The sequence below is a fragment of the Dicentrarchus labrax genome, unplaced genomic scaffold (assembly GCF_905237075.1).
Source record: "Dicentrarchus labrax unplaced genomic scaffold, dlabrax2021, whole genome shotgun sequence".
Lineage (NCBI taxonomy): Eukaryota > Metazoa > Chordata > Actinopteri > Moronidae > Dicentrarchus > Dicentrarchus labrax.
Window position 1 is genome coordinate 22904939 of NW_026136704.1, and position 13170 is coordinate 22918108.

The following is a 13170-nucleotide window of genomic DNA, read 5'->3' on the forward strand; positions in this document are numbered from 1 at the left end:
AGACAAATTCAAATATAAATACCTTTTTAAAGCAAACTAATAACACAAAACCTGTGGAAGAAGTCAAAAATATGTTGGTGTATCCTCTTATTAGCGACATAAAAGGTTAGGAAACACAGGGAAACGATGAGCAAAAAGAGGGAAAACACACACGCTTATCTCACAGTCACTCACTTCGCCTAATTAAGAGCGCTCAAGGCAGTGCTAAAGTCGGCAATGCTACAAATGGGTTCCCAGGTCCCCCGGGGGTGCAGAGTGTAGAGCAGCACCGGAATAAAAATAAACACATGACAACTGCAGCATGATAATGCATTCACCAACGATGCTATAGGGGGCTCCCCGAGTGGAGGAGTTCAGTACTGACATCAAAGGGGGGAGCTGAAGCTTGTGTGTGTGTGTGTGTGTGTGTGTGTGTGTGTGTGTGTGTGGGTGTGTATGTGTGTGTGACGGGCACATTCGGTATATATTGATGTTGACTTTTGCTGCAATGTTCAAGCTTCTTCTTTTTTCCTCCCTAAGCCAGGCTGGATAACGCTGAGTAGATGGAGATACAGTATCTTTGGCAGCAGAGCCAGACTACCATGAAAACTGTCTGATCTCAACAGCTTCAAATGAAATGTAACCGCCTTCCTGGTGCTTCATTTCGGGACACGGGAGAAGCCTAATAGTGTTGACTATGTAACTAAGTGGACCGAGCTTCTGGGTTGCTTATTAACCGCTGAGTGGATGGAAGCAAATGAAATAAAAGCCAGTAGTTACGGATAATTTGCTTTCTATTTCTCGCTCAGACACAGGTATATAGAGCACTCTAAATGCATTTCCAAACTGCCCAGCTGCAGCTTTATACCAATGATAGCCTTTTGAATCCCAGTCGGTTTTAGAAGCTGATGTTTCACACTCACATCCTATATTTCCTTGACGCAAGAACAAATGTGATGTGCAGGTGGCTAAGTCAACATGGAGGAGGACACAAAAACGAATCACCAGTGAAATTCTATGTAAATGCAAATTATGGTGCTTCAAGATCAAGTGAAAAAGACAAATATGGATTAAATGTGACATATTTTGCTAAACTGGATACAACAGGTGAAAAGGAGACTTAATGAAAGACAGAGCAGGGAATAAAAATTGTAAACTGAACATTAGTAAAACATGTCCAAACCATACTTATTTTGATTCCTCACTGAGCAATAAAAACTCTTAAATTGGCAACAACAAAAAAAACGACATGATCAGATCTTCAATACAAGGTTTTGGCACGTTTTCAGAAGACCCTAGTCTTTACCAAAAAGTATTGAGGATCAATACCCTGCCTTCCTACCCTGAGACGAGAGGAAGGGTATTTGAATTTTTCTGGCACTAACTGAGTTTGGTATTGATACCAAAATGATACTCATTTCACTTAGTTTGAGAAATTTGCCTAAAGATGTTGATTTAAATCAGGAGCAAATTTGATCAGACATTGATTCGGTGCCAATTTCAATACTAATACATGCATTTGAGCCCGCTCCAATAATGTATGAAGGAGAGGAGAGAAGATTGAAAATAACAAGAAATTGGATAAAAAAAGAGAACAGCTGAAAGGATGAGAGCATGTTCCCTCTACTGGTGTCTGTTAGCTGTTTCTCTGCCCTGGAGCGACAGAAAGGACAAGGAAGAGATGGGGGGCGGGGGGGGGTTTGGGGTGGGGGGTGTGCATGCTGAGATTCATCATCATCAGTACAGGAGAGACACATGAGGAAAAACACATTTTACATGGGAAAGCCATTTCCTCCATGTGGAGGAGATTAGCAGCCATGCATGCTCCTCCAAGCCCTCCTCCCTCCATCATTTTCTCTCCTTTTCTCTCTTTGCGAGGGCTTGTGGTGCCATGCAACTCTTCTTAGCACAAGCCAAAATGAATAAAGAGGTAGCCCTCTTGTCTACTGAAGCAGGCAGGGGCCTCCCTACGCTCACATAGATAAAGAAAAAGAGGCGCTGCAGGGGTGAAGAGTGACAGTTTGACACCTCCTGCTTTCTAAGTGCCAGGGATGCGCCATATTTTTTGACAGTGTACGAGAGAGAGCAAAGGGTTGCTCTAATAGCCCAGGGACTGCTGGGGCTTCAATTTTGCCATCAAAGCTTCATCCAAAGCTATGTCATATTCTGTGGTGCTAACATGCTCTGCCTGGGTTTCAAGAGGCTCCTCTTTCTGCTGATGATCAAATCTACCTCTGTTACTGAGCTATGTCAAACATGTGGTCTGTCAGTCTTTCAGGCACCTTCTCAGCAGTGAACGAACCTATAAACATCTCAGAGATGGTTGGATTTGTGTGAACAGCGCAGAGGAGGCAGGACTGAAAAGGATGTGGCACATCAACACCTTTGTGCTATATGGACTGAGGGCAGAGCAAGTCTTGTCGGATTAACAAATTAAGAGGCTTTTCTGCCCCCTAGTGACAAGTACAAAGGGGCATTTTCAGCACCAGGGACAGTTTCCCGCTGCTCCACTGCTGCTCTTCATCAAACTGCTCTTCTCTCATACACACTGACAAAATGTGACATCAGTTTATGAATTCACATAAGAATCATTCGACTGAGTGATATCCTGAAATGAATAAAGACGTTTTATACCCAAAATGTCGATACACATGAATTATTGCACAAAGAATCCCTCATGCAAAATGTCAACCCTCAATTAAGATTCCTTTCTCAAGTGTTTGTAGCAGCGTGGGTGATGCAATTTCTACACAACAACAAGCGCAATGGAGAAATTACGCATGGGCTTCAGCCTGCTTGCAGTGTAGACTAGTAGGCATCCAAAGGAATGCGTGCACCACACAGACCATTACTCTCCATATGTGACGACAAAAAAGCTTGAAAATGATCACTTACCCTTTTCCAAACTGAGATTCCTGCAAACTTCAAGTTCTGCCATTTAGGACTGGAGTTGTCGCTCTCACAAGCTCCCTCCATGCGTTTTGGACATCATTTTTTTTTTTTTTTGTATCTCCTAATTGTAACCATTAAAACATGCCTGACTAGTCCATTTCTCCACGATGATCTGACGTTCACATGAAGCGTTCCATGATGATGAAGTGTCACTTTTTTTTGTCCAAAAACGAACCCAGAAACAAACTGCTCCTCAGCATCTGCCTCCCTGTCTGATCTGCAGCGTGGATTCCCGAACCATCAAACCTCTCACATCCACTCCCCTCACCAGGCGCAACACAGAGGCACAACGATAAGCCGATTTCTCACACGCTCAGTGGACTGGACGGAGAGTGGTTGTTAATAAGCAAGCGCTTAAGACGGGCGTGGAGTGAGCGAGAGTGAGTGATAGCGCGCAGAGTAGTGGCATTACCGCCAGAGATGGCCATTTGGACATTTCATCAGCTTTGCATGACAGTCTGGATCAGCTGTTTGGCGACGGTTTGAATTCCCCACCAAAGTGAACCCGTGTCACATCCGTTTGTTTGTTTGTTTGTTTGTTTGCTTTTGCTCAGCTATTCCTCGGTATATCCATGGGAGAAAGAGAAGTCACCACTGCGCAGGGATGCCAGCGCCATGACCCACTTTACGCTTTCTGTGCCTCTAGAGTGTGTCTGTCAGTTTAGGTATCGATGCTTCCTCAGAGGCACAGCAGGACACAGGCTTCACGAAACAATGAGGGATGCTCTACAGTGCAAATACTTAAGCTCCGAGTCCCAGGAGTGCGAAAGAGAGACTGAGAGAGCGCACATGTGTAAACACTCAGAGTTTTTAGCTTGTGTGTGCGTGCGTGCGTGCGTGTGGGAGTGTGTCTAGTTGAGTCGATTCCCTAATGAAAGTTTGGTCAATCTGGATTAGTCATGTTCATTGGTCCACATTAAAGCCATTTAATTTAGGACTGCAGAAGACAATTATGGAGTGACCAAGCACACACACACACACACACACGCAAGCACACACAACACATGCACAAAGACACAGCAACAGACAGTTGTGTTCAAACAGAGGGCCAGAGGCAGAGGTTACCAAATCGATTAGTGCTGTCTGGAAGAGCAAAAAGACATGTCTGAACACCAGTGTCACCCTCAGTTCAGTGCTGCATGTGTGTGTGTGTGTGTGTGTGTGTGTGTGTGTGTGTGTGTGTGCGTTTTCTGTCTGCTCACTGTGTATCAGCAGGTAATTGTGGCTTTCCATCGATTGCTCACTTTGATTTAAGTGTAAACCTCTCTTCATCCACACCTGCCTGATCACAGACAGTCTCCACCCCTGCCCCCAAAACCCCCTTCTCACACTGATTTATGTACCGTAGCCAAACAAAACACATCAGTGCTCTGTCATTTACAAAAGACTGGAAACAACTGGGAGGAAGGGAAAGAGACAGAGTGAAGCAAAGCCATGTGGAAAACAGAAGAGAAGCATATGTTTTCTAAATGGTTCTGACTGACAAGAAAGGACAAACTGTAAGGGACGTGAAGGAAAGAATACAGACAGAGATCAACCAGAACGGAAGTTTGGTGAAGACACAACAAACAGTTTATTCCCAGATAATCTGTTCTGTTTCTCTTCCCTCTCTCCCTCTGGAAAAATTAATGGCAGCTTGAACATAATAACTTAAGGCTATATATCAGCATCAGAATAATGTTATCTTACAAGAAATGGGTTGGAGGGGGTGGAATGGTGGTGCATTTTATTCTGAAAATGTATTTTAATTTCATGCTCAGGCTGTTCATTTTCAGTCTAACAATATCTATTAACCACAGATTCCAGAAGGAGAGCCAACCTTGGCTTGAAGAAGTATATTTACAAAGGGAGAAAAAAATGTGAAATTCCTATAAATGTGATAATATCCTTAAAAACAGATCAATCAAGTCAATCAGGTCAATCCGTCATCCACAGCAGAGTACTGAGGCGGTCAAGCCTGATTTCTATACAAGGAAACACTCATAGTAGCCTACACGGTCTGCAGGTGTTGGGATGTGGACACTGGCTGTAGTAAGTCAAGGTGAGCCTTTAAGTGGTCTGTCTACTGAAGGTGTGAGAGCTACAGAGGCAGACAGAGATCAGAGATTTGTCATTGTCTGGTGGATGCAGCGGTGTGTGCAGTCTCCCCGCCTCGAAACTCATAAATCATTCATTTCAGCTTTAAGGAGAATGAAAACAAAATTTTCTCTGGTTCATTAAAGGTTGTTTGTGTATGAGATTTAAAACATCAATAGCAGCGATAATCTATTTTTTATGTAGTTCTCATCCATATCAGTGAATTGGGGATTTATTTCGACCAATCAGAGAGTTAGTCATTGTTGGGACAGTGGAAAGACTAACAATGGTTTTGTTGGGTTTTATTTTGTTTCTGTCCACTTTGAATGAAGTTATGATGTTACAATAAAATGCAAGGTTAAATTGCCACCTTTTCCTGTGGAGCCTAGTTACGATATATATATAACAACAGTTTCTGGTTAAACAAAAGGTCTATCTCCTAGGATCCTTTTCACAATGTTGTCAGACACACAGAATAACAATCTGAGCATTTTTAATGGATGCACTTTGACCAGAGCATTTGTCCCAAAGGATTAGCTAACATTAAGTCCATTTCACCGGTATTTTATGTATCTAACCTGGTGATTTCAAGGTTTATTTTAAACCAAACCAGTGTTGGTGATTGTTGGAAAGGCTGTGGCAAAGACCTTTTTGGTGAGGTTTTTTTTGTTTCAGTCAAGTTTGAAGTGTGTTTAACGATTATCTGCTAGGTAAAATAGACACCTAGTGGCAACCTTCAAATCGTATCTTAACATAACATACTGGCATTAACAGGCATGCACCTATGTCAGGGTACTCAAGCTGACATCCCCTTGTACATGCTGGATGATGGAAATATCATTAAAAAAAGATTACTTTACTAAAATGTATGAATCATCCAAAGCAAAACAAGGCAGGTATCGAGCCTGCTGCCAGTACAGAGATGTTTTTTTTTTATTTCCACTTAACAATATACAGCCTGAATGAAGTTATGTGGACAGCTTTTCATTCATGTCACACAATGATTCAGTTGCTTGCTGCAGGTTTTGTGTACAGTAAACATTCCGTTTTTACTGATGTCCCAAGCCTGAATCTTGGTTGCGCTGTCACTAGTTGAGGCACAATAGTGGAGAAGAGTCTCCCTCTACTGTTCATTCCCATGACATACAGTACAGAGAACATACTGTACATTATATTGTGACCATTCCATCTTTTTTGTGTGTGTGTGTGTGTGTGTGTGTGTGTGTCTGATATTTACCGTGACAGATTCTGTTGTCTGTGAGGAAGTGCCGTCGGTACTGTGGTTCTCCTTTCCTGTTCACCACCCAGGAGCTCATGGTGAGAGGAGGAGGGATCCAGGAGGATGAACAATTGGATGACCTATGACGGAGAGGAGAATTGAACTGTGTTGTACAAACATTTTGCAGGAATCGAATGAATCTAAAAGGCAATTTAATCAAATATGTTATACAATATATTTAACAAAAATAAATGCACCTTGTGTCTCTTCACAAATTCTTCTAACTCACAAATCTCAAGACAAACAGCACACAAACGCAGTTTAAAAGAAGAAAACTAGTTTATGGGAGGAATGATACAGTATATTAGAAGAGAAGGAAAAAACTAATTTCTTCCTTTCTGGACTTAGAGATAGAGTTACTGTGAGGGGGAACACCAAAAAGGAGATTTTGCAAGATTAGTATTACCAGTTGATTTTCCATAAATTGTGGATTCTCACTGAGTATTCGTGGATATTAAGCCTAGAACTGAGAACATGTGGAGTCAAAATGTTATATTAAAATATTTATATAAGAGACAAGACAAATTATGCAACTTGGTATAAGTGTTTTATAGTTGCGTATGCAAAAGTCTAGGATTGAATGAAACTAAAAACTAACTTATCCTTCTATTGATGTTAAACTTAAGTGACTCCACAGTTTGTGAGATCATACTCTGGCAAAAATTAATCTGCATTTACTTGCATTCTGTAGGCCTGTTATACAAGACAAATCTCTGAATCATTGTTTTATTTTAATGTCTTCTTCTTGTAGTAGTGGCAGCATAACCTCTTGTGTCTGTGTCTGTCTGTCTGTCTGTGTCTGTGTGTGTCTCTCTCTGTCTGTGTGTGTCTCTCTCCGTCTGTGTTTGTCTCTCTCTCTCTCTCACTCTCTCTCTCTCTCTCTCTCTCTCTCTCACAAACACCATTGCTGTTCCTGAGAAACGAATATAACAGGAGGGTTAAAAATGTAACATGTTAATTTTGCCTTTTCTTTCTCTTAGGTTCATGCCTGTGTTAGAAGAACACAGAATTGCAGAAGATGGTCCCCCTGTCACCCGTAGTAATTGGAGCCCACAGCAGTATTTCCAGCAGTACATTAACAATGAACTAATTCAGGAACTGTCCTTCTTCACCAACCAACGTATGGTACAGGAATCAGGATTTAGCTTAAGCACAACACCAGAAGAAATCGAGACGTTTTTAGGAATGTCAGTGTACATGGCATGCCTTGGTTATCCACGAATCAAAATGTACTGGGCTGCCAAAACAAAAGTTCCGATAATAGCTGACTCCATGACACGTGATCGCTTCTATAAAATCAGATCTTTGCTGAAGGTGGTCAATGATCTGGAAGTGCTAGAAGAGGAAAAGACACTGGTCTACTTTGACCGGTATTTTACCATCATCCGTCTCCTGGACGCTCTTCGGAAAAGGGGCCTGCCTGCTATAGGAACAATTCAAAAGAATTGAATCCCAAAAGAGTGCCACTTCACTGCTGACAAGATCCTGAGCAAAAAACCAAGAGGGTCATCAGAAATGATCATACGGAGACCTGATGAAATAGCAGTCACCAAGTGAATGGACAACAAGCCTGTTGTCATGGCATCAACCGTCCATGGGATTGAGCCCCAGGATACCTGCATCAGATGGTCAAAGAAAGAAAAGAGGCAAGTTGAAGTCCCAAGACCTACAGTGGTTGCAGAATATAACAGCAACATGGGAGGGGTTGACATCGCACGCTCAGCTTCTAGAGAATGTCCAGCCGGACGAAGAAGTGGACGGTCCGCACGATGCTCCACTTCACTGATTTGGCCATTACTAACTCGTGGCTTCAGTATCGACCTGCAAAGGACACTGCCAAGTACCTGGAGTTCAAACTCCTCTTGGCTGAGGAACTGATAACCCGGGGACAAGCATGTGCACAAGACTGGAGTGACTCAAGTGATGAAGAATTCACTCCAACACTGAAGAAAAGGAAGATGAGAGAATCCGAAAATATGGTGCGATCCACTTGCCTGAAATGGTCACCAGTCCAAGTCCTTCCAGATGCAGAATGCCTGGGTGCACTAGTAGAACCTATGTGAGATGTGTTAAATGTGACATGTTCCTGTGTGTCTCCAAAAAGTCACAGTGCTTCCTCACATATCACAAATGAATTGGTATTTGTGAACTGGCAAACCAAATGTTCATCCTAGGCCTATGGCCAGTGAAAAGTTGAATGAGTTGTATGTGCATTTGACCCTGACAGAGTTGTTTCCTATGTTTTTGTGAAGTTTTTATGCAGTTTGTGTGTGTTATGTTGATATCCGGCCAGATTTTATATTATGTTAATGAGTTAGGGTCGAGCTAAATTAAGTCCTGTTGTGCGTAGTGTACAACGGGACTTAATTTATCTCGTGCACATGTTATAAAACATAAATGAAATTATGAAAAAAAAAAAATCTTTGCAATGTGTTTTTTTACCACCCCCCACACTTCATTATATGAGAAAAATCAAAATCAAAACACTTTTTTCCCCCGGGTCTGTTGTTAGGATTTCTTTGAAAATGTTATCGTGAGCAAAATCAGCATGCGTTGGAGTAAAATGAATGACAGTGACAGCTTGTAGCCACTCCGGTTAAAATCCTCTCTGTCTCTACATCTCTACCAGGTCCCACCCATCTAGTCAGTTCCCGTTGTCCACCTCTTTGTCCCCTTTGAATGTCTGTATCTCTCCATGTGTTCTCATTTATCTTCTTTCTGTTTCTCCTCTGCATTATTCCCGGATTCCCAATTTTCCACCACTTCCTCCTGATCACTTTTCATTCCTATCTCTCCCACTGCCAGTTTCACTGCTTAGTGTTTCCCCACCTGTTGCTCAACTGTCTTTCTGTGATTTACTGCTTCTCAGTACAAACACACTCTCTCTCACACACACACACACACACACACACACACACACACACACACACACACAGGACATGTATAGATCTGGAAAGGCTTGGAACCTCCGGGACAGTTATTGGCGCCTGGTGCCGGCTGACCTGAGAAGAGGTAACTGTCTGGTCGACCACGTAGAGCTCATGGGTCAAGTATCTTTGACGTGAAAGTACTTTCCTGTGACCCTGCCACCACCTCCCTTTAAAAGACAGAAGCCCTAATGTCTGTGGTGACTATGACAGACCATATGGAGAAAGACCCATTCGTTCAATTAATATGACACCCATGTCATGGTGAATCAGTGCGTGGAAAAGGCAGAACTCAGCCAACAAGGATAACTTTAATAGCCTAAATGTATTTTCAGTACGAGTTTGTTATAAAGCAAAAAACACTGCTCTCAATTAGATAAGCAATGTTTAATATCTGTTCCTTTGAATAATGTAAAAATACCCTTTTTATCATCATTAATAACATTAACATTTTATTATTATTTATTAAATATTAAGCTGCACTCTGGTGACTCAAAGTTAATGCTGGTGCAGGAAGTTAACTTTCCAAGAAAAACATAAGAGGCAAAAATATTCATTTTTACAACAAGACATGGAGAAAAACAAAATGGTGAAAGTACTTTAAGAAAACAGCAAAAAAGAAAAGCAGAAAAGACCTCAGATGAGCTCAGAGCTTATTCCTGCTCGTGCTATAATCAGTGCTCTCTGATGCCAGCTTTGACTTCATGTCGGAACAATAAAGCATTTTCAGTTTGGAAGCTTTGAAAACCTTTGTGTTGCTTTAATGTTATAAGCACAGTCATCTATTCTTCATTGTCATTAAACTCTGCTTCACCTTGGGCCTGCAACGCCTTTTAGCTGCTCTGAACTCACTGTAGAGCACGGCCCCTTGTGGCTTGCTACTTAATTATAGAATAATGTTTCTAAATTACAGTTTGTTTTCATAACAGAGTCCAAATTAGAGATAGGAGCCGAGCAGAGGTTCATGACTAGAGACATTGTTTGGGCAGCTTTACAGTAATGGCATGTCAGGTCGTGATACAGCGAGATTATACAAATCCACCATAAACACTGAACTCACATGGCAAAAAGAAGTTACCAGAAAGTTAGATTGCTTTATAAATACTGCACAAAGTTAACACAGCAAACATGATCATAGGTCATATAGTGTCTATAATGCTGATGCATCTAAATGTAACATCTAAGTTACATTTCTGTTGGTCATCAGTATTTTTGGGAGTGCAATGTTTGTGACAGATAATGGAATCAATATAAATGACTACATATTTGCATATTGGGATCATATTCATAAATAAAAGTATGATTATTACAATATTACCAACATAAACGGAAAAGTTTTGGGAAATTTGTGTATTCACTTTCTTGCCAAGAGTTACATAAAAAGATTGTAACCCCTCTCATTCCAGTCCCTTAAATAGGAAGCAGCTCAGCTCTGTCATACGGTCACAAGATCCACCTACTAGAGCCTAAAACGATTAATTATCACAGTCAATTAACACGTCAATTCTCCTTTGCTTAACTGGTACAAAAAAATGTAAAATGGCACAGTTATGTGCTGAACTATTTCTTGGCCGGGAGCAGTGAGCGCTGGAATCTTGCCAGTGGAGGTAGGCTAGCAGTTTCCAGTCTTTATGCTAAGCTAATCTAACCTAGAGTTGTATTGATGATCTTGTCATCTAACTAAAAAAAAAACCAAACACATGGTTTATGAAACCAAACCAGTACAAGCCATGTGTGTGTGTGAGTGAGTGTGTGTGTGTGTGTGTGTGTGTGTGGGGTGTGGTGTGTGTGTGTGTGTGTGTGTGTGTGTGTGTGTCTGTGTGTGTGTCAGTGCATGTAGTGTGAGCTAGTAAAATGACTCTGCTTCTCCTCTACTGACTACATGTAACACTAGTAGCCTACTCGTCTATAGGAGGGCCCAAACCTTAGGGTAATACAGTCTGTTCTTTCCTGTCTACCAGCCTACAAAAAGCAGCTTAAAAATAAATGTTTCACTGCCTGATGAGCCACTCTATCTCAGGCCATAACAGGAAGTAGTTCAAGGATGCCCCCAAGTTATAAGTTTTGTTATAGTAGATATTTAGATCAAACAGGAGTAATACAATCTGAAAAGTGTGGATGAAGCATTTTAGCACTTTTCTGTCCTGTATGTCAAACACACATTTTATCTGACAGGATATAGCGATCCATTTCTATTTTATACAGTCTGTGGAAGTCCATGCAGTGCTAATTTCAGATTTCAGTTCTTGTCTAGCTGAATAACCTCTGGTATCATATACATTGCACCCTTTAGGTAATATTGTGTCTGTCAAATATAACATTGAGAGGAGACATGGAGATATGACTCCTCCCAGATATAAATTAATTTGAATATTATATTTCTGCCATGTTCTGTCAGTAGGTCCCCTAATTCTTATACACTGGCCCTTTAAAGTTATCCCCAAAAGTACAATTTTCAGTGAGTATAATTTCTTGAAAAGTGCTTTTATATCTAACTTGAGTCCAAATTTAACCTCCTGTTTAACCTTGACTATCTGCTAATCTGATAAACTGTTGTCTATTTGCCTGACTGCTTATCTTCTTTGCTCCATCAAACTTCATTGTAGCACTGTCTCCCTGTTTCCAGATCTCAGCAATTGACAGTGCAATATTATCATAATAAAACATACAACTCAAGCTGTAATAAATCATCATTCTCTTTTAAGGGACTGCTACGTTTGCATGGCATGTAACAATGGTCCTCTCATGACACGCAGACGCAAAAACAGCATCTGTCACCCCATATTGACACATGCCAAAGAGCACTTGAGTTAGACATGATTAATGAGGTATACAATGGTTGTGCTATTTTATGTGACCAGCTGCCATAAAAGCTGAGTGATTATCAACCATGTTTAGAATATTATGACAAAATTTGCAAATGTCTCAGTGGTTATGACAACGCTCATAAAACACAAGAGCTGGCTTATAGCCAACACTGTTATGTTGCTGCCTGCATATCTCTCTTCACTAGAAGTCAGTTGGGATGGATCATGATCCTAATGGCATTAGGCCTGTAAACTACCTTGTTGTTCTACAGAGTCAATGAGTAGCTTGTAATTGCTTGTTAAGCAGAACAAAGAGTAAACAGTCTTGGTATGCTGATGGCTGGACAGATGGTTTCAAGGTACAACCTGAGTGGTCTCGAGCATTGAAGTAAAGACTTTTAACAGAGGTAAAAGGAATTGTTTCTTATAGGTATCCTATCCTGTAACAATATTGCCATTCTGCAATGCTTTCTATAAAATAACATTTCTGTTTCATGTGTTTGTGTTCTGGGTGGTCAGATGTTGCCTTCTCATCAGTCTCACAGGGGGCATTTAAAATGTTTGAAGCATATGGTGCATTACATCAGTTTGTATTCCTGCTAAAGAATTAATGAAACTTACTGATCACAATTTCCCAGAATCCACAGCGACATCTTCAAATTGCTTGTCTGACCAACTGTTCAAAACCCAAAGATATTCAGTTTATATAGATAAAGCTGCAAAGCCATTTGTAAAGCTGACAATTTGACAATTTTGGTTGTAAAATTCCTTCTGGTTAACTGACAATTAAGTGATCATCAAAATTGTTGCTGATTAATTTTCTGATAATTAACTAACTGCTTAATCCACTAATCATTTCAGCCCTTCAAAGTGGCTACAATATGTTTTTACAATGCTTTCTGGGAGGAAAGAAGAGGAAGTTGTAAGATCTAAATTGACCAGCCAGGGCCATTTCATTGAACCTGATAAGGAGGAGGCAGCGAGGTTACTGAGGGGTCAGAGTTGTGTTGCAGAGGGGCAGTGAGGCTATCTGAGCTTGTCAGCAGACTCTGTACAAGATCATGGAATCGTAAAAACAAAGAGGAGAAATCTTCTCTGCAAAAGTGCTGTGGATCCAAACGGATGCACTGTCTAGATTTAAAGCTGAAAG

General features: G+C 41.0%; 1 protein-coding gene across 5 annotated transcripts in view; it reads right to left on the reverse strand.

The window, feature by feature from the left end:
* plch1 (phospholipase C, eta 1) overlaps window positions 1–13170 on the reverse strand; it is a 62583-nt gene that overhangs the window by 46620 nt on the left and 2793 nt on the right. For 4 of the 5 annotated variants that reach the window (XM_051398093.1, XM_051398096.1, XM_051398095.1 and 1 more), the window contains exon 2: window positions 6245–6366. In XM_051398093.1, coding sequence (XP_051254053.1) covers window positions 6245–6323 — 79 coding nt within the window. In that variant the 5' untranslated portion in view covers window positions 6324–6366. Of the gene's footprint in view, window positions 1–2874; window positions 3658–6244; window positions 6367–13170 lie in introns of those variants that run through there. The other variant, XM_051398094.1, reaches the window with a different exon arrangement.